A 24,741-nucleotide genomic window follows, 5' to 3' on the forward strand; every position below is an offset into this window, starting at 1 on the left:
TCTCGACCACACAGAGGCACTCCCCGAAGGGCCACCAGAGGCTCAGGAGGTGTCTGGGGTAGGCCCCGCCCACACAGATTGCTGCCACGACTGCGCTGCCCAGATCAGCGCACACCTGCCTGTTGAGAAAACCCACAGGAAGCCCATGCTTGGGCTGACACCTGATTCCTGGGTACCACACCATGGACCCTCTCAGGGCATCCCCTCCTGCCATCCCCCTCTCCTAGCCAGCGGCCTTCCCTCTGCTTGCCTCACTCTCTCCCTGGCTGTCGCTGTGCACCTAGACACTCAGAGACAAGCACTACGCTGGGAGAGCCGTAACATTGTCACGCCTCCCCTTCACTGTGCAGAAGGGAATCTGGAGGCCCAGAAGCAGGGGCAGCCTAGATTTGTGGGCTGAGAGTCATACAATTGGGGAATGCTCTTTAAGAATGTGATATAAGCCCTGGCTGGTATAGCTCAGTGGATTGAGCGCGGGTCTGCGAACCACACGATAGCGGTTCGATTCCCAGTCAGGACACATGCCTGGGTTGCAGGCCAGTTCCTGGCAGGGGATGCACAAGAGGCAACCATACATTGATATTTCTCTCCCTCTCTCCTTCCCCTCCCCTCTAAAGATAAATAAATAAAATCTTTAAAAAAAAGATTTTAAAAAAAGAATGTGATATAATAAATATGAAAGAGGACGCACAGGCAGGCCTTAGAGGGGGCTGTAGCTCCACGTGCCTCAGAGTGCCTGCCCCTGTCTAGCGGGTAAGTCACGTGTGTCAGGTCACACAGCTAGGGAGTGGCAGAGCGGGGTCAGATTTGGGGTCTCCTCTCACGTCACCTTCCTGCCATTTGCCTGCATTGCTTCTGGGTACCTATGTGTGGTGAGTGTATTTGGGGGTGTGATGTGGAAGAAAGCATTTCATGGGAGCAGTCCACTCTTCCTACAGGGAGCAGCTTAGAGGTCCATGATGCTCAGAGAGGCCCACATGCTTGCCCAGGGTGGCTCAGCCTTATAGGGGCTGAACTGACCACTGATGTCCCAACCTCAGAAACCCTAGATGTGTCCCCGCAGTTCCCCTGACAGCCAGCTTTTTTTTTTCTGCAGTGTCCCCGATTAAACTTGAAAGCAAAAGGAATATTAAACACCTCCTGTTTCCTCCTAAATCCCAAGGCCAAGGAGACCAGCCCCAAGCATTTGCCTCAAGTGGTCCTCCCCGAAATAAGCAAGTCCCTGTGGGAAGAGGGGGCGGAGTCCCACATCTGACGCAGCAGAAGGCAGCTGGGGATTGCAGACCACAGAGAACCCAGCCTCAATCCCTCAGGGGAGCTGTCCAGGGCCTCGCGCCCCAGCGACGTCAGGAGGGAGGACAGAGTCTGTGGCCTCTGATGATGAGACTGGGCCCTGTGCCTGTGCTCACTCAGCTAAATAGGCCAGTGTGACCCAGATGACAGCCCAAGTTGGTCCCATCAACCCCTGGGTCAGAACCCCGTCCGTCTGTGGGCGACCGGCATGAGCTCCCCAGGGGCTTGTCGGGACCCCTGCCTTTCTCATCCCGCCAGAACTGGAGGCCAACTGTGTTCAGACGGCCTCACATTTCCGGAGCCAAGGCCTGGCTCAGTGAAAGAGCCCTTTAAGGGTCACAGAGAGCTCCCTGGGTCGGGGGCAAAATCAGAGCCTCCTGGGGGCAAAGGCGCACACGGAAGCTCAACGGCCCTGATACATGAGCTGGGCCTCCTCTGGGGACCCGGTGCCGTGCCCAGTCAGTGCCAATAGGACAAGGAAAGGCGGTGCTGGTCTCAGGCACACCCACTAAGCAACGCGGAGTTAGCAGCTGAGCGCTCCATGCCCCAGCCTTGGTCAGACCCCGGAGCAGGGTGTGAGCCGAATCGGACAGGACGGTGGGAGAAGAGCTGCTGTCGTTCCATTGCCAAGTGCACTCCCTGGGCTGGGGGAGGAAAGGAAGGGTCTAAGGGAGAAGCCCCTGGGTGTGTGGTGACAGAGAGAGGTGGGTGACAAAGAGGCCTCTGAAGGAAGCAGAGAAAGAAGAGACACAGGAAAACCTGGCATGGACGTGACACCGGGCTGGGTGGGCAGGCGAGTCACTTCCAGCCCACTCACTGGGGACAGGCCCTGGTCCAATCACTGCAGCCCTCAGGGGGCCCCTGGGAGGCAGATGGGGCAGCTCACAGGAGCAGCTGGAAGGAGAACAGCTGTGCCTATTCTGGCCTCCCTCAGACCAAGGTTCCAGAGAAATGTCAAGTGCTGCTAATAATAGGGTACCTGCCTCTCAGACACCAGCAGTCCCACGAGTGAGTGCCGCCCGGTGGCTGCAACCACAGACCCACAGTGGCCCTGCGGTTTCTCCTGGTGCCCCAAAGTACCGCACGCAAAACAGGGGTGGCGGGGCTGACAAGGAGGCAGGTCGTGCCCCTCGCTGCTTTCCTGGGGCCCCCGCCGAGAGTGGGTCTGCCGAGCGTCTGGGATCCCGGAGACAGATGCATAGGCTTCTTTTCTTGTTCAGATATTTTGTTTGCCCAAATGCTAGAACTTTCCAGCCAAACACCTCAGAGCTCGGGACAAGAGAATGGCTGGAGGAAAGACCGTCCGAATTACGTAGATGTTTTCTCTTTGCTTTGGAAGGTAGAGAAATGGAGGTTCACGCTAGCCCAAGGTCGTGATCAGTGTCATCCACTGGCTGGGCCAAGGGGGGATGGACTTGACTAAGACACTTAACCTCCTGGCCCCCGGGAGCCTGAAACACTCTTCCCTCAGCTCTGGGCTTTGTGCAGAGTGACCGCCCACTGATTGCACAGAGCTATGCCAGTGCTAAGTAGCACAGAGGTGGGCAGTGGTAGGGGGTGGGAGCCGTGGTCTAGGCCCCCCCCCACTGTCTGCCCACCCTGCTCTCCATGTGGAGGGCAGGTTACTGGGGAGAGAGGGTGTCTGGGGAGGAGTGTGATTTCCCTAGGGATCGAGGGGGTGGTGGGGAGTTCATGATTTCTATAGTATTCCATCATCAAGACCCAGGAAGGGGGGAGCAAAACAGAAAGTAACACCCAGCATATTCGATCCTTAAAGCCTTTTTTACTTTTAGTTTTCTTCAAAAAATACGTGCACACACATGCACATCGGAACACACGGGCGTTCTCATATACGGACCCCGCCATATGCACCAGGGTCCGGTGCATACACACTCAGTGAGTGGCTGTTGTTCCCATTCCACACAAACAAACATATTGGGCACGCATCCCTAAGTGTACGCAGGCAGATCAAATGCACAGTGATATTTGAGGGCCCGCTCTGCTCGACAGGCACTGGGTCAGAGCGTTGGGTGGCTGTCTCACACCCTCCGTGAGGGTGGCTCTGTTTGCAGTCCCGCTTTACAAATGGGGACATTGGGACTTCGATCACTTGCCTGCATTTGCACAGCCGATCACAGCGGAACCCCATCAGGGCAACGTGTTTGTGCATGCACACGTGTCAGAACATGCAGATAACACGGCTCTGACCTCTTCTCCAGTCAGCATGTGTGTGAACACATTTGTAAACACAGACACATGCATACACATGCTGAATTTCTTGTCGTGTTCTCTGGGGGATTTCGGGTCCTCCCTGAGAGGGGTCTGAAGGTTCTATTGATCTTGCATCCCGTGCCCAGAGTCACAGCTTGCTGTGGGTCCTGGTCAGAGCCAGGCAGTGCCAGCGCCCTCTAGTGGCAGCCTGGGGCTGCCCTCCCCACACCTCCCCCCATGGGGCCATGGAGGAGGGAAAGGCGAGGGAGGTCTAAAAAGTCCCTCTCTATCTATCTCCCTCCTCCCCCACACACCTGCCTTGAGCACCAGAAACACTAGAGTTGCTTGTTCAAAATGCTCCCCGTCTCCTTAGATGCCAATTCTGCAGCCTGGGGTGGGGCCCTGGAATCTGCATTTAGTAGGCCCCCTAGACGATTCTGATGAAGGTGGCCCATGAGAGCCACTCCCCTAAAGCAGAATAAATTTTGTGAGAAAACACAGGACCCAGCCTGACCCAGACACAAAGCACACAGTCTCTGGGGACCTGGTGACTGAGCTACATGGGAAAGAGCTTATGAGTCACCAGCTGAGATATGTGCTGATCAACCCCCCCCCACCACCACCACTGCTGTCTCGGCAGGGCTAGGGGACTTTGGCTTTGTTCTGTGGCTCCAGCCCCGACTCTGGCCTTGGCCCAGGTGTCTTCGGTCACAGGGAGATGCTCTGACAGTGTGGATGGTTCCAACCACGCCATTGTGGGAAAAACACTGAACGTGGCAGTGTGGAAAGTCCGTGAACACTTTCGGAGCAGTAGCCTAGACTCTAGAGAAGGCTGGACACATATCCTACTCATGTGACTGTACAAGGACATCACGGCCTATTCGTACTGGAACTTGAGAATTTGGGGTGATTTCTCAGGTTAGGGTTATAACCTCTTTGGAAGCCTCCACAGACAGGCTGCAGAGCAGAGACACAGGTGACAGGCCCTGACCGGTTCCCCAGCCCGCATGCTCTGAGGTTCTGTGGTTTCCTCCCCTTGGGGAAGGTGCCGTGGCTAGCCCCATGGAGGAGCACCAGCTGCCTGTCCTAACAACCATCTGCACCCCAAACTTGAAGTTAAGAGAGCCTGTTGGTTCTGCAAATGCCCCTTCAAACCTAGTCCCCTGGACCAGACACTTCTAACAAGTTGTCAGACCTCGGCCCCTCCTCTGCAGAAGCCTGTCTTAGTCCCACTCCTCCGTCCTCCCCACCGTGGAGGCAGTCTGGTGAGATAATGAGAAAAGCACCGGGTAGGGATTGGAAACGTAGCCCAGGGCAGGCTCTGGGGATTGAGAGCTGTCTGCTCTCAGAAGGCAGATGGGGGCTGGCATGCCTGGGGACTGCCCCTCCGCCCTGCATCCCTAGCAGCACCTCTCCCCACACTCCCTCCCCGCCTCTTAGGACCACAGACCCAAGGCCGGGCTCAGTTAAACTTCGTGGGGAAAGCCCAGCCAGTGGGAACAGGCCTCTGTGGAACGTGGATGAGTAGCTCTCGTAAAGCTGCTCCATGGACCTGAATTCCAAATGGGAGTCCCACCCAGCAGGCCCAGCCCTCCCCTGCCTTAGCTTCCTGAGCCCTGCGCCCTGTGTCCTGATAAGTGCTTCCCCTCCCTGCCCACACACAGATGTGTGTGCATGAACACCTGTGCCCCCTCCACATGCACACGCATGCGCAGCCATGGCCAGTCGTTAGTCCCGGGTGTTCGTGAGGGCCCCAGGCTGCACGCGGAGCCCCCCCAGCATGCTGTGACCCAGCTTCCTTCTTTCCTCCCACCACCTGGCTGCAGTATTCCTATGAAGGGATGGAGATCAACAACCTGCCGGTGGAGCTGATGGTTGTGTGGAACGGCCACTTCAACATCGACAACCCCGCCCAGAATAAAGGTGTGGAAGGTGGCCCTGGGCGGGGGTGGGGAGGGGAGAGGCGAGAGCTACTCCGCACTCAGGGGTAGGTGTCATTCGCCCTCTACCCCCATGGTCGCCCCTCTCCCCCTGACCTGAGCCCACCCTCCACAACCTCTCCACCCTCCCCACTGCTCTGTGACCTGTTGGGTACGGGCTCAGCACAGGCAGGAGGCCTCCCGGAGAGAGGAGTGGTGGAGTGAGCAGGGCTAGCTGGAGGGAGACTGGCCTTCCCAGTCCAGTCCCATCACCAGAGGCTGGGACTCCGCTCTTATCCACACTTCCCAGCCTTTCCCAGCCCCCAACCCCACCTCACTCTGGCCCTTTGCCCGCAGTTCACCTCTACAAGTGCGGAGCCATGCGTGAGAGCTGCGGCCTGTGCCTCAAGGCGGACCCAGACTTTGAGTGCGGCTGGTGTCAGGCTCAGGGCCAGTGCACCCTGCGGCAACACTGCCCCATCCACGAGAGCCAGTGGCTGGAGCTGGCGGGCGCCAACAGCAAGTGCACGAACCCACGCATCACGGAGGTAGGCCACCGTCCCATGGGCCCTGCATGGGGCTGGGGCCCCGAGAGCCCTGCCTGGCCATGTTGTGTGTCAGCCAGGGGTCACTGGTCGGCTGAGGCGCCTTGTCTGCCTGCTCAGCTTCCCCAGGGGCTGCAGACTTCATTCAGAGGCCCTTGCCTTGAAAACGGAAGGTGAAAGCAGAGAGGAACTCAACTGTCCCGTTGGAGTCTCCACGTACACTGTGTCTAGAAGGACTCGAAGTCCTCAGCACCTTCCCTTTGTCTCTCAAAGTCCCTTTCAGTGATAAAACTGTGACGTTCCATCAGTGGTGGCCTCGTGAAGGAATAGACCAATGCAGACTCTGTTGGCTAACTGCTAGGTCACCCAGGGCTAACTCATTACTGCCTCCGTGCCTCAGCTTGTTCACCCGGGCAATGGGTCTGGGTGTCCACCTCACAGGGCTGTTATGAGGATTATATGAGACAATCCGTGCCCAGCCTATGGGTATCTTCCCATCTTCTTCCTCCTCCTTCACCATGATTCTTAAAACCAGTGTTGCACGTGTCTAAGCCAAGCAAATTGCTGCCCTGTGTCTTCACCTCCCTGCTCCACACTCCCAGCAGAAAGGCCCCCTAAAGGTCACCCATCCAGCCCTTGGCCCTGGCCCCACACCTGGGCCATGCCTCGCTCTCCCTCCTTCCAACCAGCCCTCCCCGCCCCCACCCTCCGAGCCCTTAACAAGAAACCACCCTGGCATGCGTGATTGCTAACAGGGCGTCTGGCGGAAACGGTGGGACTTGCTTTCTTCTTGGCCCGAGATCAAGAACATTGCAGGGAGGAGATGGCAAATTAAACAAATCTCCTGGAGACAGAGGCTATTGACTGGCTCCACACTGGCACCAGCCCTCCAGGGAGCCCAGGGAACCAAGGACTGGGCCCGAGAAAAACTCCTTCTGCAGGACGACAAGCCAGGGCTGGAATAGCACGCAGCTGCCACCGCCAGGTGCCAGCGGCACTTTGGGGACTGGCTGGGCAAGAACATGGACTCCCCCTGCCCGCCCGCCCTCTATCGGCCCAACTCCTCACACAGAAATGGGTCTCTTGTCTCCAAAAGACCTTTGTTGTCACACACGTGTGCAAATCCTCGCACTCACATGCACGCTTACCCACAAACATGCACATGTGCCTGTGTAAGAAGCAGGAAGTATCCTGACTTTTGTAACTGAGTAGCCCCCCCACCCCCAGGTGCCACTCAAGGGCACCCCAGCCTAGTTTCTTTCCCTTTCCCATCTCTCACTGCCCACCCAGAGGAAACCCCTCCATTGTGAGCCCTGAGGGGTAGAGAGAGTAGGCCTATTAAAAGGTGGATTATCTGGACGCTTTCCGTTGTGATCCCCTTGACATTGGCCAAGACCCAGCGACTGGCATTCAGAGGCCCCAGGAATGGGAATCGAGCCTTTCTGTCTACTGAATGCCAAGAAAGGCTGGCACAAATGTCTTCTGACTAAGGTCACTCAGACTAAGGTCACTTCTTGGGTAATGCCATGGTTACATTGTGTGAACTGCACGGAGCCCCTCCCTCAAGGCAGGCCCTTGGTTGTCAGATGTTAACATTTCAGTCATGGGTGTGAGCAGCTCAGGGGACAGACATCTCTGGTGGGAGAGCCACCATTTTGGCCCCTGCATGAGGGTAAAGTCTAAATTAAACAAATCTTCCTTAGAAACCAAGCCAAACAGTGAAGGTGACAAGGGTTGTGATAAGTGCTATGCTCGCTGGGGAAGATGCTTGGAGAATTGGAGTTTGTAGCACAATTACAACTCGAGAATCAAAGACTGTGCTGTCCTGGAAAGTCCACAAGGAGAAGTGACTCTCAGAGACTCCAGCTCTGAAGAGGGAGTGTGGGGGGGGGGGGTGTGGAAGGGGGGAATCAGGCCCAGATGTTGCCCTGGAAGGAGCTCAAAGGAGGTGCCCTGCAGTTTCATTTGGGAGGAGTGGGGCTGCTAGAGAGGGACCCAAAGGGTGAATATCTGGCCGTGGGAAGGAACAGTTGAGAAGGACCTTTAAAAATGGGTGGGTTCCACCCTGCCCTGGTGGCGTGGCTGGTTGGAGCATCATCCCGTACATCAAAAGGTTGCAGGTTCAATCCCTGGTCAGGGCACACGCCTAGGTTGTGGGTTCAGTGCCCAGTCAGGGCATGTATAAGAGGCAGCCTATCAATGTGTCTCTCACGTCAATGTTTCTGTCTCTCTCTTTCTCCCCTCCCCTCACTCTAAAATCAAAGAACACATCCTTGGGTGAGGATTTTTTAAAAATAGGTGGGTTTCATGGTGTGGAAGTTTGTGGATCCATGGGAGGGTCATTCTTTTTTTTTTTTTTTTAGAAGAGTTGCCGACATAAGCAGATGCCAAAAGGATTTAGTCCTCCTTTACTATGAATGACCCAGTAATGTTGTGGATCTTCTATGAAATAAGAAATGAATGAGGGTCTTTGAGCACTGCCCCTAAAACCACCCATGAACTTAGACCGCTCTACCAGAAGCATCTGCTCACTGATTGCCCCAACCCTGGGTGCCCTGGTGGACTTGGACACAACTCGGGGAACAGGGTGGAGATGGGGAAGGGCCAGCAGAGCCTTTCCTTGGCGCATGAGCAAGTGGGTGACGACTCTGCCCTGGCGCCTGTCAAATGACCGTGCTTCCTCCCTGCAGATAATCCCAGTGACAGGCCCCCGGGAAGGAGGCACCAAGGTCACCATCAGAGGAGAGAACCTGGGCCTGGAGTTCCGAGACATCGCCTCCTATGTCAAGGTGGCTGGCGTGGAGTGCAGCCCTTTGGTGGACGGCTACATCCCTGCGGAACAGTGAGTGGACGTGACCCGAGACAGAGAGGCACGGGAGGGGAGGGAAGATAAGCCAGCAACAAGTTGTTGTTGACTTATCTCCCCTCACCAACAAGAGAGAGTCTTATAGCTTATGAGGAATAAATGGAGAAGGCCCTTAACACCCTAGGGTGTCGGGGCGGGACTCCCACAGCTCCCCGGGGCCTGAGCTAGCCCGCTGCCTTGTTAGGGGACAAGCTCGGAGAGAGAGGAACCTGATCGTTAACTTCCTTGGGCTGTGGGAGTGAGTCAGAGTGAGAAAAACCAAAGCTGCAGCCTGTAAGGGGAGTGTGAGTTCTGCTGCGTACCCAGCCCCCTCTGCCACTCTGAGTCCCACGCACGCCCTCGCCCCAGCTACCATAGAATCAGATCCCGTGCTAGTCCATGGGGACGGCAAAGGAAACTTCGCACTCACTTGCAGGCCTGTGGGTACTGCGGATTGTGTTTCTCTTTGCAAAATCTGCTGGTCCACTGAGAGGGTCCTTCAGCGAGTGACCTTGACCTCTCACCTGCCTGGTGGAGGAGGTTTCTGAGTCACCTATTGCCTTATAAATAAGTAAACTCAATTTTCTAGCCCAGCAAACAGAGTCGTGAAATGTTTACCAGCACAATAGCATCTATATTCTATACCATCTTTGCTGCCTGTCCTGTGTACCTAAGTTATTGACTCTTTGCAAGGCCTCCCTTAGGTGGGTCAGTGCCCTTTAAATTTCTGCTCCCCGGGTCTTGCCCAGATTTAGTGGAACCATCAGTACGGCCATCCTCAATTCCTCCTGATTTCCTTTCTGGTTTCCTAAGGGGCTCAGAATAGATCAGATAATTGGAGATTCCAGTGTTGGTAGGACTCACTTCGCTGGGTCATCATCAATTATTTACCTGAGAATCATTTGGTGGCTCCTTCAACTTTCCGAGTCTTTCCTGGAACAAAACCAAACAGGCTGCTACTGATGTATTATGATTTGCGGGGATTTTGAAATTTCCTACTTGGGGCTTGACATTAAAAAAATTATAAAGCCACAGGATTGAAATATTGTGGTACTAGTTAGATCGGTGGAATAAGATAAACATCCAGAGAAAGAATCCTGATATATAAATATTTAGTGTGTAATAAAAGTGACATTTCAAATCAGCAAGGAAAGAAAAGACCATTCAGTAAGTGACGCTGGTTAACTCCCTGAAAAAATTACAATGTCAGATCCTTCCTTCACTTTACAAAGCGAAATAAATCCCAGACAGATTGAAAAGTTAAGTGTAAAAAATGAAGCTGTGAAAGGATTAGAAGGAATTACATGTGAGAATTTATCTCATTTCAAGAAAAGAACGGCGTTCTAAGTATAACTGCAGAAGAAAAATTATAAAGAAAAAGATGAGAAGAGCGGAGTAATAAAACTTAAAACTTGAGCATCCAAAATCATTGTAAGCAAAATGAACATATGAATGATAAACTGGGCATGTGGTTGTACCCCGTTATAGTTAAGAGATGCTTTTTCTTAACATTTAAAGAGGTTTTATAGGTAGAAGGCAACTACCACAAAATGAGCAAAGAACATGGATGTACAATTCAAAACTATGGAAAGAACCAAAAGTCAGGTCAAAATGTTTAGCATCAGTATTAATCAATGAGATGCCAATGAAAACAACAGGGAACGGTTTTTGAAAGGCAGTGCCCAGTGCAGGGGAGAAGCAAGAGAAATAGCACATTCACACACTCGTGTCGGGAGGGTAAACTGGGATGAACTTTCTGGAAGGCAATGTGAAAATGAGCATCAAAAATCTTCAGCCTGGCCATAATGCTTCTGGATCCTTCCCTTAATAACCAGAATGCACAAATGTGTATTTGCATGAATGCTTATTTCAGCCTTATTTATAATAGTAAAATTTGAGAGGCAATTTGTATGTTTGAAAATAAGGAATTAATCAACTCAATAGATTATTTTATGTGCATAGGGCAATAAACTACACAGCCATTAAATGTGATATTGTAGAAGAATCATGGCCAGGAATACTCTCAAGAGATTTAATATATTAGGTGAGAACAGGTTCCCAAGGAGAATGCAGAGTTTCTAATTAAATTTAAGAAAGACAAATCAGACTGGAAACATGCATACACGAGGGTTAACACTGAATATTTCTGGGGGAGGCACCTGGGGTGGGCGTAGCTATGGTGAGTGCTTTCATGTGCTTTCTACGTTTTTTACGCTGAACTTGTATTAATTATGCAATCTGGACCGAAGGGCACATGTGTCTGCTGGACTCTCTCCCAGAAGTTCTTTCTAAGAGAAACACAGAACCTGGAAGCCAGGAAGTAAAAGAACCAGCAACGGAACCACACTGCTACCTTTAAACTTTAGTGTGACAGAAGACATTATAAACAAAATTGAAACATGAGTGACCAACTGGGAGAAAATAATGCAATATTTATTACAGACAAACGGTAACACCCTAGTTCAGCAGCTCCAAAGGACAATTCATCAGCAAAATAAAGAGAGGGCTTTGGACAAGTCAAAGGGAAGGCTGTGTGAGATTTAACAGACACACACACATATATGGAAATACGTGCACCTCACCAGTAATCATGGCAAGAAAGGATGGCACAGTCACAGTATGAAATTCTAGGAAGCTGTCAGAATGTGTGCGGTGACACAGAGAAACGTCCACGCTGTGTTGTTGAGTAAAAAGAGAGGGGCTAGAATAGTGGGCAGTATGCTTCACTTTATTTTAATGATCATGTGTATGTTTCTTTACATATGTATGTTTGTATATACATGTGTATATATATATAACATTCATGTTTGTGTGTGTGCATAATATCAAACATATATATGTTCATATATGTGCAGATATATATCTGGAAAAGTTGCCTAACTTTCTTGTGCCTCAGTTTCCACATTTGTAAAATGAAGATTATATATCTGTATAATATATTTGCAGAGGTCTAGTAAAAGGTCTGCAAGATTATATATACCACACTTTAGGAAAGGGTAGGAGTGAAAAAGGGACGCTTTTTTTATGGGCACCCTTCTGTACTGTCTCAATCTCAAAGAGTATGAACAAATTTTGTAATGAAAGCGATAAAAAAGGTATAAAAAGGGAAAAAGTTATGACCACCCTTCCCCCAACATGTGCGCCTCCTACCCAGCTGGCCCTGGGAAGCTCCCCGGAGGCCGGCCACGCCCCCGCCCCTGAGGCCGACCCCGCCCCTTCCTGGAAGCAGCAGCTCGGACAGCCCGACCTGCCCACTGAGGTCTCAGCTGGGAGGGCTCCAGTCTGTCCTGCTCTGGGCCCTTGCGCAAGTCCCATCGCCTCTCTGGCCCTGCCAGCTCCTTCGGCTAAGCTGTTTGACTGAAGTTCACAGTAATTAATAACTGAGGGGCTAATTCATGAATTAGGAACCGAGTGGACCAGTCAGAATGCAGGGATGCTCCCCTAGGCTCCCCACTTTACAGAGGGCCTCCAAGGAGCCCCTGAAGGAAGGAGTCGGAGCTGTCTTTCCCTTCCTCCTCCCCTGCCCGTCCCCGAGACCCCACTGAGAGACTAGGGCTCATGGGTAATGGCTGGGAGTCCATGAGCCTCCTGTGACCCATGGGGGTCTGTCCTCTCCTACCTGCAGGATCGTGTGTGAGATGGGGGAGGCCAAGCCCAGCCAGCACGCCGGCTTCGTGGAAATCTGTGTGGCCGTGTGTCGGCCCGAGTTCATGGCCCGATCCTCGCAGCTCTATTACTTCATGGTGAGTCCCGGCCACCAACTGCCTGGCTGAGCACAGGCCGCAGACCTCAGTACCATGATTGCTGGCCTCGTCTCAACCTCTGGGGTCACTGCTGGGCGAGCCCAGGGGCGTCCTGTCCTGCAGCACGGGGGAGCGCAGCCGTGGAAGTCTGGAAGACCTGGGTTCAAGTTCAGCTGTGCCTGGCCTACCTTCCCAGGGCAGTGGCTTTGGCTCCTGGTCCCCAGTGTCCCCTCTGAATGACAGTGTGGCGTGGAAGGCGAGAATGGCAGTTGTGCATCTGGACCCTCGGGATCTGAGTGCCGGCTCTGTCACTTCCCGAGTGAACCGGGCAGGCTGCTTAACCTTTCTGGGCCTCAGTATCGTCATTTCTAAACCGGGGCTGACAATAAGAGCGCCGACCCCGTGGTGCAGTTGTGAGCATGGCATACACTTGACCTCTCACCTCCAGTGTGGGTTCCTTCACGATGTGTGTGGTTGCCCCCAGGGTTCCCCTGCCCTGCCCTGCACACTGGCACCCCGGCATTTCCCTCCCGTCATCCTCTCTCACCCCACCCTCCCCACTCACTGCCATCCCTGTCCCGGGACCTCCTCATTGTCGCACTTGCACCCCACTCCGCCTTCCTCTACCTGCAACGCTACCCCCTCCCACCCCAGCACTCCTTTCCCCCCAATCTCCCTCCCCTTCCCATGGCCCCAAGGCAGACATCACCCAGCCTTCCCTTCCCTTGCAGACCCTCCCTAGCCCTGCAAAGGCTGCCTGGCCAGCCCCAGGCCATCTGTAGGGCAGCGGCTTTCAGAACCTTGTGACGGGGGTGTTGGAGACACAAGCATATCCCCTGCCACATGTGCCACATCCTTTTCCAACCTGTGTTACCATCCAGTTCACCTCTCAGGTTAATGACAGCTGTGCTGGTGTAATTTCCTCATGATGCTGAGCTGCTCTGGGAAGCCAGAAACCTGAGTGGTGGATTGTGGGTCTGAGCATTAAATGGCCCGCAATCTGTCATGGGGAGCCAGTCTTCACCTTCCTCCCTCCTTTCCCTCCTTCTTTCCATCCTTTCTTCTTCCCTCCCTCCCTTCCTTCCATTCTTCCTTCTTACTGTCCTTCCATCCCTCTTTCCTTCCTTCCTTCTTTCCTTCTCTTTCATCTACCTCCATCCTCTTCTTTCTCTGTTCATCACCTTGCACAACGCCTCTCACTAGGTATTCATTGATCAATACTTGCTTCATTGGTTGAGTTCTGTAATACTAATTTGATTGCCCTGGCCCCTGGGCATCCTGTGACAGGCCAGACCCAAGACGGCTGCTCCCACAGGAGGCTCACGGTCCAGAAGGTGCGATGAGACTCGGGACTTGCATGCCAACGTGAACCTGGTGGGGACTGACCTTGGAGGGCTGAGCGTGGACGCCCCACCCGCCTGGGCCCTCACACTCTGCTCCTTGAAAACCAGCCAACCTTATAAACAGTTGTCTGTCACGAAACACACCGGAAACTCATGTAGAAGAGCACACACGTGTAATGGATCTGATGGACATGTGGTTTCATCTATTTGTTTGGGATCTGTACCTCTACTTTCTCCTGAAAAAGAATGTGAGGGGAATTTTAAGTTAGACCCAATACACCTTGACACAATTAGTAATAAACATATATGTGTTTATATAGAAAGTACACACATATGTTGCATATTATATATATTTATAATGTATGTAAGTTGTTATTCCAGCAGGGCTGAGATAATGAGAAGGAGAGGGAAAGAGAGTTGGGGACAGAGAGACTAATGACCTTCAGCCGGTATTTGAGAGATGTGGCCTGGCGTCCGGACAGGACACAAACGCTGGCAGCCGTGGTGCCAGGCCGGCCACTACAGCGGCCAAAGCAAGCACTGTACTTCCCTAGCCACTCACCCGCCTGGCACAGACAAAGTGGGTGGTACTGGGGACAGCCACCACCTCATTAAGCAGCTATTTCCTCTGGGTCTTAGCAGTCTCTGCTGTGTCGCCAGCCAGGCCTCTCACCTCGGTGACTAGCCCAAAGGCCACTGCCCCCTGAGTCCCCTCCCATGACCCACCCACCCGTCGGCTCCCCCAAACAGGGTGTCACCCTCACTTGCCCATTTCCATCACTGGCCTGTCCCTCAGGCCCCCAGTGTTGGACTGTGACTCAGCTTCCTCTCGTTCTGCTCCATCACCATGTCCTGGAGTCTTACTTTTCCCATTCCGTTTACCACCACAATGGCCTCCTCAGATCCTTGCCTCTGGTCTGAACCCACCCAGATCCGTCCACCTTGGTGGAAGACCATTGTCATTAAGGTGGACCCTGCCTCAAGAAGAACCCAGGCGCCCACTGCCTCTAGCTCTCTTCCAAGTTCCGTGAAGTGGCTGCCCTGCCCATCCGACCCTATTGCTCCAGGCATTGTGTAGCCCAACCCCCCTCCTTTCTCTCTCTCCTTCCCCAAATTGCTCTAAACCACATCCCCCATCCTTCCAAGTCCTGCTCACCACCCACTCCTCGGCCTTCTCGCGGGGTGGCCCACTCCTGCTCACTGGGGATGCATGACGTCTGTCTGCACTGGGGCTCAGCGTTGCCTCCTTGGGGCCCTGCTCCTATTTGGAGATGAAGTCCCAGTTGTTGATTTCTTTGCTAGCCAACACAGTGCTTAGTCATTTCTGAACCTCCCTGCATGTTGGAGTGTCCTAAGGGGCTTTAAGCCAAGTGCTGTGGAGCCCTCCTGAACTAACGCACCCCCTACAGCTGGGGCCCAAAGCTCCCCAGCAGGTCCTAACTGCAGGCTGGGCTGAGGACCACTGGCCCAGAAGTTGTGTTTACTGAGTAGATACCATGGGTCTGCTGACATCTGCTCTCAGGCTTCACTCTTACAGCGTGTCTGTGGCAGACACTCAGAAGCCCCTTCGGCTCCCAGGGAAGGTCAGTCTTGCCTGCACGCGTGTCTCTCCCAGGAGCAGGATGCGGCTGGATGCAGGGGATTGAAGTGAGGCTTCCTGGAAGGAGATGATGGAAAAGGCAGGGTTTGTGCAAGGCAGGATAGAGTTTCCTATGTGGATTCTGCATGGTGGAGGGCGGCTCCTGGTTCAAGGTGGAGCAGGGAAATGCACCAGAAGATGGGGACGGAGGGAGAGGGAGAGGAAGGGGTGATAGGGACGGGGAGAGGCAGGCAGGAAAGCAAGTCAGGAAAGAGGAGAGCTGTTGTCGGCCCCACGGGTCCCAGGCCTCAGATGTCTGTGCCACTCCCCTGTGGAAGAGGTGTCTCCGAAGAACTGTGCTGGTGCGACGAGTTCTCTCGGGAAGACTTTCAAGGAGGAGGAATGATGGGAGGGACCCCAGTCTCCTCCCCAGACCCCAATTGTGGAGGGCCACCCCACAGAGCTCCCAGGGGTTCAGAGTGGGACCGAGGAGCAGAGGTTTCCGAGAACCTCACTGGGAGGCTGGGAAGAGACAGAGCGGCCCTCCCCCCATACCCCACAGCGCCGCAGAGCCCTGCCTGCCTTCTAGGCAGCTGCCAGGTAGATCAAACCGGGCCCCACAGGAGCCCGACCCCTCTGGAGTTGGAGTCAGCGGGGACCCCCTTTCCAGGGCTCGTCTGGGATTTCTCGGCTGCTTCTCAGGACCTAGGGCATGCTGGGGTGCTCCTTCCCCAGGAGGGCCAAGGTCAGGGGTAAGGTTCGGGTCTCCCTCAGTTTCCCTCCCCAAATTAGACCAGACTCTGTGATGCAGCCTTGCCTTGTCACAGGCTCTGTCCCCGGAGCTCCCCCTGGACTTTTCCCTTCCCTGTACCTCCATCCAGGGAGCCCCGCAAAGAGGCGGCAAATAAGGTAGGATTTGATTTCCCGTGCAAACCCACCGTGAAATATTTATGAAGAATTTCTTGAATAATTTATAGTTTCTCACAACTTTAGAACAGTCTCCATGTCATCCTCTCCCCACCCCCAGAACAATCCCGGCAAAGCCAGCAGAGGTTACCCGCTTCTCCCCCGTCCAAGTCCCCCACCTGCAGGCAGCCAGGGAGCCTGCTCTCCTTTCACCCCCATCTACCTTAACTTCCCTAATTTTCATTAATAGATCTCTTTCTCCCCCCTTGCAGCCCCTGTGCCCAAGCGTGCGCGCGTGTGCACACACACACACACACACAGAGTCACCTCTTCCCTTCCCTTTCTGGGGAGGTTCAGCAGGGCCCCGGTCCAAAACCTCTCCCTTTACAGACAGTGGGGCAAGGAGACCTTCTGTGGGAGGTGACACCAAGTTACAGAACCAGAAAACAGGCAGGCACCTTTGAGATAACCACTTTCTGACCCAGTTCCCTGATTTCATGATCAGAGAGGTTAAGCAACTTGTCCCAAGTCGAACAGCATGCTCTGCACAGCACAGAGAAACCGTGACCCTTTCGGCACTTCACTCTGCCCTGTCCCTGTCTCCGGTCCAGCCAGTAGCTGAGGCAGAAGAAGGCGTTCCTCGACTTGGCAGGTCCCATGGCGCTGCCAGGCCCGGGATCTGCCGGGACCTGGGAGCAGAGCGCATGCGGACCTCAGCCTGCGACCCCCATGCGAGTGCCCTGCGCCCGCACTTGGGCATGCGCGAGCCCAGGCCGGGCCGCGGGACTGCGGGCTTCTCCAGTGTTACAGATCCAGGCCTCTCTGTGTGCAGGCTGCTGCCCGCCAGCTCAGAGAAACTGAGTGGGTTCACCTTTCAGTGCAGAATTCTTCCAGGGGGCAAGGGCTGGGGGGCGGGGAGAACGAAATCTTCATTTAAATGCAGATACAGTCTTCTCACCTGGGACTGAAGAAAGTTTTTTCCATTAAAATGCTAATGAAAGAACACACAGCAACTCCAAGTCCTCAGCCTCCCCACCCCACCATCTCCAATTTGACTCCACTCGATCCGATGACCCGTCTTCGCCTGCCTCCCCCCACTGGTTTCCCCGGAGCCCTCACACCCCATTGCTCTGGCCCCTGGGTGCTTCGGGGCAGCTCTCTGAAGGTCTGCGCCTGCCGCAGACCACCTTCCAAAAGCAGATGTGATTGGAGACTGGAGAGGAGGCGAAGAGCCAGAGCTTGGGAATTCATCTCAGTTGCACTGCTTTTCAGCTGTGTTACCTTGGTAACTGCACCTAACATCCCTGAATGTACCATGGGTAATAACGTGTCCCTTGTAGGACAAACTGGGTGGTTAAATTACTTATATATATTTAAAATACATTAACTTATTATATGTGTGAAGCTATAAAGCCCGCCGCTTAGAAAAATCAATACCTAGCAGCTATTATTGGTATTATTACTATTATTAATATAGAAATGCAAACTCCAGGGGTCAGAACAGTTGCCTTTCCACACAAGTGTCAAAAGTCTGCCGGCCCCCTGGGAGGCCACCCTCAATACGGATTCCAGAAGGTGGACAGGGCGTGGGTGCTGCCTCAGGCCCCCACAGAAGCCTCCTCGGCCCTTCCTGCTGTGTCTCAGGCCGGACTCTTCTCCACACAGACCCTGACCCTCTCAGACCTGAAGCCCAGCCGGGGGCCCATGTCCGGGGGCACCCAGGTGACCATCACCGGCACCAACCTGAACGCAGGCAGCAATGTGGTGGTGATGTTCGGGAAGCAGCCTTGCCTCTTCCACAGGTAACTCACTGCAGGGCAGGCTTTGGGGTGCAGGGCCCAGAGTGGGGTGGAGCCACCCAGGCAGCAGCTGGCTCAGGCTAACCTCTGGAAATGCTTCCTCCCCCACGGAATGTGGCTGACCTCTTTGGGACAGGGCTCTCTGGGTACCCCTGGCCGTGGATGTTCGGCTCAGCCTGAAGACCTGCCAGACACCCCTCCCCAGATGACCCCCTTGTGCTGCTGTGCAGTTTCCTCTCCGTGCCCCAGACTACCCGCCCTGCAGAACCTAGGCTTCCATAGGACACAGCTTGGGACCGGGAGCCCCTTCCCTCAGGTTAGCTTCTCGTCAGATGCTGCAGGGCAACGGGGACTGGCGAGAGCTGGTGGGGGCAGCTGCCCCAGCTAGCGACAACCGAATCTCCAAAGGCAGCAGACTTTCTCTCCCTGGTTTCCACCACCCAACTCCAGAAGGGCCCGCGTTTCATGAGCCAGGAGCCTGGGGGCCAGGGAGGCAGGAGGTGCGTCCAGTGAAGGACTCTCTGACTCTAGGAGATGGGACAGGGGTCGGTCCCTCCGCAGGCTGGAGTTTCTGCAGAGAGATGTTTTCCCAGGAGGGTGTTATGCTGAAGGCCGGGCAGACAGACGTGAAGTCAGGCCAGGCCAGGTCTTACAGGAGGACTGTTAAAAAAAAAGTTGATTGTGACCTTGGGCAGAGAAAGTTGCTTCAGACCTGTTGCAGTAAGTGCCGAACATCACAGTAGGGAAGAGAGACTCAATTCCAAACACAGCAAAGACGGCTGGGGATTTACACCCAGCAAGCAGAGTAAGAGGTCAGTAGGCAGGAAGTTACTAAGAGGAAATACTTACTAAACCAACCCAACAAGATTCTCACTGAAGGCGGCCAGGGGTGCTCAGATGTAGAGGGCGCTCAGCTATCATGGGTTGAGGGGATTCTTGCTAAACCGACTGAGCAGCATTCTTGCTGAGAGGGGGATTAGGCAGGCTGAAAATCAGGTCCAGCGGGGAGGAGGCCTAGTCGGAAAGAGGGCACAGAAGAGCCTGTCTTTGTCAGCAGTTCCCAGAGTTTTAGACCGGAGGCAGTGCTCACCGTTACCTCCGAGGAGCCGGACAAACAGGGAGCAGTGGGGTGAGAGGGCCCTGACCCAGGCCCACCTCCTTCCTGGACCCCCAGGAGCCCAGTTCCACGTCTCGCCCCCCCCCCCAGGCGTTCTTCATCTTCCATCGTCTGCAACACCACGTCCTCAGAGGAGGTGATGGAGATGAAGGTGACAGTGCAGGTGGACAGAGCCAAGATCCGCCAGGACCTGTCCTTCCAGTATGTGGAGGACCCCACCATCGTGCGGATTGAGCCAGACTGGAGCATCATCAGGTAGGAGCTGCTCGCCCTCCGGGTCCTTCCTTGTCTCCCAAAAGCCAAGGAGAGCTCTGGGGGGCCACATCCCACTCTGGGGACTGATGATCTGGGGTTGGCTTCAATGCCCCCTCCCACCCCCACATCATAATACCTTAGCCTAAGGTGGCTCCCTGCTCTCCCTGAGGACATCTCTGAGTAGGACCCAGACCTGGAGGCCCAGCTCTGACCAACAGGAGGCTGAGGCCTCTGATTTGAGGTGTGGAGACCATGTACCCGTCCATCTCCGAGTGACAGTCCAGGCCAGGGGAGATGTTGGTCCCTCTCCCCTAAACCTCACTCCTGGCAAATATGAACAATAATTCCATTCCTGCTAAGGAATGTAGGGGGAGGGGCAAGATTAGGCCTGGCTTCTCCCCTGCCCGCTCTCGCTCTGGAAGGAAAGCAAGCGTATGCTAACCACCAGGGTCCCGTTAGCATGAGTGTCTTCCAGGCTTCCACAGCCCCCTGCTGGCCTTTGTTTCAGCACCGTGACCTCCAGGTGCCTGCTTGCTTTGTCCTCCCCACTGCTGCCAAAAGTCCCCGAGGGCAGGGACCTGTTCTGTTCCCTGCTCTTTCTCAGGGGCACAAGAGTCCACAGAACAGGTCTCTGAGGCCAGGGAGCCAGGTACAAGGCTATTGCAGAAAGACCCTCTGGTGCTGCCTCTGGCTGAGCCAGTCAAGAGCTGAACTGGGTCATTTCCATAATTTCCCAGGGTCTCCACCTCTTGAGGGATTACCCCTGGGGCCTGGGAAACTCCAGGCTCCCTGGGGACCCTTTCAGCCCTGGTTTGGGGGCACCTGGAGCAGGGTTGTCTCCCCTCAGGTAGGGAACTTCAGGCCAGCGCCAGGGTCTGCTTCTCCAGGGCCTGCAGAGGGCATCCTGGCCGCAAGGCCCCTGATGATCTCGGGGAAACCGCTGCATCAGGGAACACGTGGGGGATGGAATGAGGGCTTGGGCTCAGAAGGAGTGGGCTCAGCCCAGCCCCACTGCTCACCAGCCAGTGACCTTACAGGTTCCTTAACCTCCATGGGTTCAGGGTTTCCCATCATCAGTCGGCTCCCTCCGAGGGCAGCTGAGAATTCAGGGAGGGGCAGATGCACAGCGCAGCGCCTGGCTCAGCGCCCTCTTCCACTGCACCTCTGCGTCCTCAGCCCCCCCACTGTCTGCTTGGAGTCGGGGTGGGGAGTGGAGATGTGGTCTTCACCAGCTGAGGCAGGAGTCAGGGCCCAGTCCAGTGCAGAGAACAAGGAGTTCCCCAAACCAGGAGTCAGCAAACTCCAGGCTGGGGCCCAAATCTGGCTGGCTGCCTGATTTTTTTTTTTAGATTTTATTTATTTATCTTTAGAGGGGAAGGGAAGGAGAGAACGAGAGAAGTATCAATGTATGGCTGCCTCCCATGAGTGTCCCCCCCCCCCGCGCCCTCCCCCCCCCCCGGAACTGGCCTGCAAACCACGATCGTGTGGTTCGCAGGTCCGCGCTCAATCCACTGAGCTACACGAGCCAGGGCTGCCTTTGTAAATAAAGTTTTATTGGAACACAGCCACACTCATTTGTATATGTTTTGTCTGTAGCTGCTTTCTCACCACAACAGCCAAGCTGAGTAATTGTGGCAGACCACGTGGCCTGGGAAGCCTGAAATATTTATTTTCTGATCCTTCACAAGAAGAGTTTGCCACACACCAGGAAAGGCAGCGTTCCTGATAAGAGACTTGGTTGTCCTCAGCAATTTACTCTCTAAAGCCCAAACCTTATCAGTTTTAGCCAGGATCTTACAGCAGATGAGACGCACAAGGCGTGGAGAGAGAAAATAGCCTGTAAAATGTGTTCTGGTGTTTTCCCCAGGGCCTGCCGAGTCCAGGGAGTGGGCTCCTGTGCCCAAGACAAAGTCCCCGAGGAAGCCACAGTGTCTTTTAATTCCGTTCTTCCTCGTATCATTGTCAGGGAAATGGAGGTGCCCTCCTCCCTGGCCCTCAGCAGCCACCGAGGAGTCATGCGGAGGGTGGGGGCAGGTTCTGAGTCTGCCCGGGGCTGCCGAGTTTTGCTTCAGGTCACACCTGCCCTGAGGTGGCGGGCTGCAGAGTCCGGGCACTACATTGCTTACACCAGCCTGGGTGATGTAAGGAATGGTGGTGGGGGCATTGCATAAAGGCATCGTGAGATGACGGAGACGAACGGGAGATGGTTGGATATCACAGCTCATTCTCAGACACTGTCATGGGCAGAAGAGCTCATGGTTTCACAGGAATGGGGCCGGCGGGGGGCGTGGGGTCAGCTGGACATAGGGGTAGCAATGAATGTGAGTGTTCAAGATTCTTTGCTCACCAAGCTTATCACAACTCAACGGGTGTAGGCAGTAAGATCCTTCTGGAAGATACTTCCTTGATTGAGGAAAAGGTGATTCTTCCCTTTGGTTGGAGTTGCCCCCAGGGGAGACAGTCCCTGCCTCTGGTCAGCGTCGCCTTACTCTAAAGCAGGACAATGGCATCCAGGTTGCCTTTGAAAGTTGCACCAGGGTGAATCTCCTGACCCCCCACCCATCATCAGTTCTCTGGCTGACACCCTGAGGTGAGGAGACCTTGGTCCGGGAGGCTCCCATATTTGCATCCCTGGAGGAGGTTCCCGGCGTCTGGGCTTCCGCCTTCCCCAGGTCCAAGCTGACTGAGGCCTCTGCAGTGGAGATGGATTCCCTGGGGCAGAAGGCTGTACTCAGACCCTGGAGGGGCTGGGGTGGGAGAGCTGCTCCGTCAGGCCAAGGGCACAGTGAAGAACTTTCTAAGACTAGTGAGGGCTGCAGTCAGGAGGCCTGGGGCAGCCGAGAGTGCTGAGCTGCAGCCCCGGCCGCCACAGGGTGTCCACGCTCCAGATGAGCTCAGCGCAGGCTGGCCACGGACATCTGGTCATCACTGTCTTCGCCTTGGCCTCCGAGAGCGCTTCCTTATTATTATTCAGTCAGCTTGTCATGGTTGTCCCCGTGAACATTGTCATGCCTCCTGGTGATCCTGGTCTTTCATGTCGGAGCTCAGTCTGATTGATTATCGTCATCGTCGGCGCTGCTATTCCTGTCCCTGTGTTTACACAACTCCTCCTTTCTTCCTGGCCAGTGGAAACACGCCCATCGCCGTGTGGGGGACTCACCTGGACCTCATCCAGAACCCCCAGATCCGCGCCAAGCACGGAGGGAAGGAGCACATCAATGTGAGTCCAGGGCTGGCAGGGGCCACGGGGGTTGTCCGCGCAGCATGCGGCTTCCCTAAAGGGTGTGGGGCTCCCCAAGTACCCAGAAAGGCCCATCCTGGACACTGGGGATCCATTTCGAGTGACACCCCTGAGCACTGGGACGGTGGGTTGGGGGACCTGAATGAGGGCATTTTCACACCTCAGGATACAGCTACGGAGGAGCAATCGCTTCTGGGATGTATGGAGTTTTAGACCCATATTCCTCTACCCTTCTCACCCCCCGTCCCTGCTCTACCCGCCACGGCCAAGTAGAGCCAGGTGCCAGCAGCACAGCTCCTTCCTCAAGTGCCCAGGCCGTGTGGTCCTGGCTGCAGAGGCGTTCTGACTCCTGCACACCTGTCCCGGGCCAACACCGCGCCGTGTGGCGGGGGCTCGGGTGGCCGGGGGGAGGCGTGGTGCGGTGGGGCCATGCGTGTGCAGAGTATGCTCCACAGTCCTGTCTCCCCTCCACAGCTCTGTGAGGTTCTGAACGCTACCGAGATGACCTGCCGGGCTCCGGCCCTCGCTCTGGGGCCCGACCACCAGTCCGACCTGACCGAGAGGCCCGAGGAGTTCGGCTTCATCCTGGACAACGTCCAGTCCTTGCTCATCCTCAACAAGACCAACTTCACCTACTACCCCAACCCCGTGTTTGAGGCCTTCGGCCCCTCAGGGATCCTGGAGCTCAAGCCAGGCACACCCATCATCCTAAAGGTAGGCTGAGGCTAGCGGGAGGGAGGAGGGGGCTTTTCAAGTCACAGGAAGGGGCCAGAGGCCTGGGGCTCCTGTCACATTTTGTGACTGGAGTCCGTGGCAGAGACTATGCCAAGGCCCAGAGTGTGTAAACACTCGGTCTGTATCGTGTTGGGGGGCTCACTCTTTTACAGGCTGGAGGGGGCCCGATCAGGGTGGCCGGGTGCACCCTGGCCGTCTGACTCCCCAGCTTCCTATCTCCAGAGTCCAGGACCTGGGAGGCCAAAGGCCCATCCTGCTTCTTCTGTGCAGCCCTTTGAAAACCACAGCATGGGGTTCTTTGGAGTGTGGACTGCAAGCTTTAACTTGAACTGCTATGACTCTCCGAATCAGCTGGTAGTGCCTGCCCCAGCTCTGTGTTGAGAAGGATTCTGAGGCTGCATTTGGGATAGGCTGAAAGATTACGTGCCTTGATTACAGATTTCCCACTGAGGCAGGGGGGCTGACAGTATATGTACCATGATTTTGGGGGGACTTATGCAGGGAAGGTCGCCTCTCCACAGCTCACCGGAACTTTGGAGGCTGCGGGCAGGAGGGCGTGGAGCCATTCAGTAGCTGTGGCTCTGACTCTGGGGTGGGAACCCGGCTTTCCTGTCCACCAGGGCAAGAACCTGATCCCGCCCGTCGCCGGGGGCAACGTGAAGCTGAACTACACCGTGCTGGTCGGGGAGAAGCCGTGCACGGTGACGGTGTCCGATGTGCAGCTGCTCTGCGAGTCGCCCAACCTCATTGGCAGGCACAAAGTGATGGTGAGGTTGGAGGGACCTGTCTGTCCCGGGGAGACGGGGCACAGGGACACGGGGGCCTGAGCAACCCTGCTGTGCCCTGGGCCACTGGGGCTTCCCGGGAGGAGATCCTGTCCCGTGTCGACTTTTCTCCAGCCACCTCACAGCCCGAGTCCCCTCCCTGTCTTACTTCTGACTTCTCCTTTCTATACTGTCCTTCTGTCCTTGCTGCCCAGTGCCACGGTGAGGGCACCGTGACCCAGCATTACACAATGTGTAAACTGTTCACTCTGAGCAAGGGACTCAGGAAAGCATCACTGTTGGCCCGGGGAGGTCCCTAATGTCATGTTCTGCACCTCGTCCCTACAGTGGGGCGAATGTCTGGGAGCCAGTCATTGATGTCATCACATCACACTCTTCACATCCCAGTGGTGTGCTGTTTCCTCACGGAGATGACCGTGTTGTCT

General features: G+C 55.0%; 1 protein-coding gene across 1 annotated transcript in view; it reads left to right on the plus strand.

Moving 5' to 3' along the window:
- PLXNA4 (plexin A4) overlaps window positions 1-24,741 on the plus strand; it is a 412,384-nt gene that overhangs the window by 341,275 nt on the left and 46,368 nt on the right. Inside the window, exons 11-19 of the mRNA XM_037049178.1 lie at window positions 5,331-5,427; window positions 5,781-5,971; window positions 8,659-8,810; window positions 12,439-12,556; window positions 18,050-18,186; window positions 19,391-19,555; window positions 22,682-22,775; window positions 23,271-23,510; window positions 24,152-24,298. Of these exons, the coding sequence (XP_036905073.1) occupies window positions 5,331-5,427; window positions 5,781-5,971; window positions 8,659-8,810; window positions 12,439-12,556; window positions 18,050-18,186; window positions 19,391-19,555; window positions 22,682-22,775; window positions 23,271-23,510; window positions 24,152-24,298 (1,341 nt within the window). The remainder of the gene's footprint in view (window positions 1-5,330; window positions 5,428-5,780; window positions 5,972-8,658; window positions 8,811-12,438; window positions 12,557-18,049; window positions 18,187-19,390; window positions 19,556-22,681; window positions 22,776-23,270; window positions 23,511-24,151; window positions 24,299-24,741) is intronic.

This window comes from Sturnira hondurensis, unplaced genomic scaffold (genome assembly GCF_014824575.4).
Source record: "Sturnira hondurensis isolate 20B ecotype Veracruz unplaced genomic scaffold, ASM1482457v3 Scaffold0006437, whole genome shotgun sequence".
Taxonomy (NCBI): Eukaryota; Metazoa; Chordata; class Mammalia; order Chiroptera; family Phyllostomidae; genus Sturnira; species Sturnira hondurensis.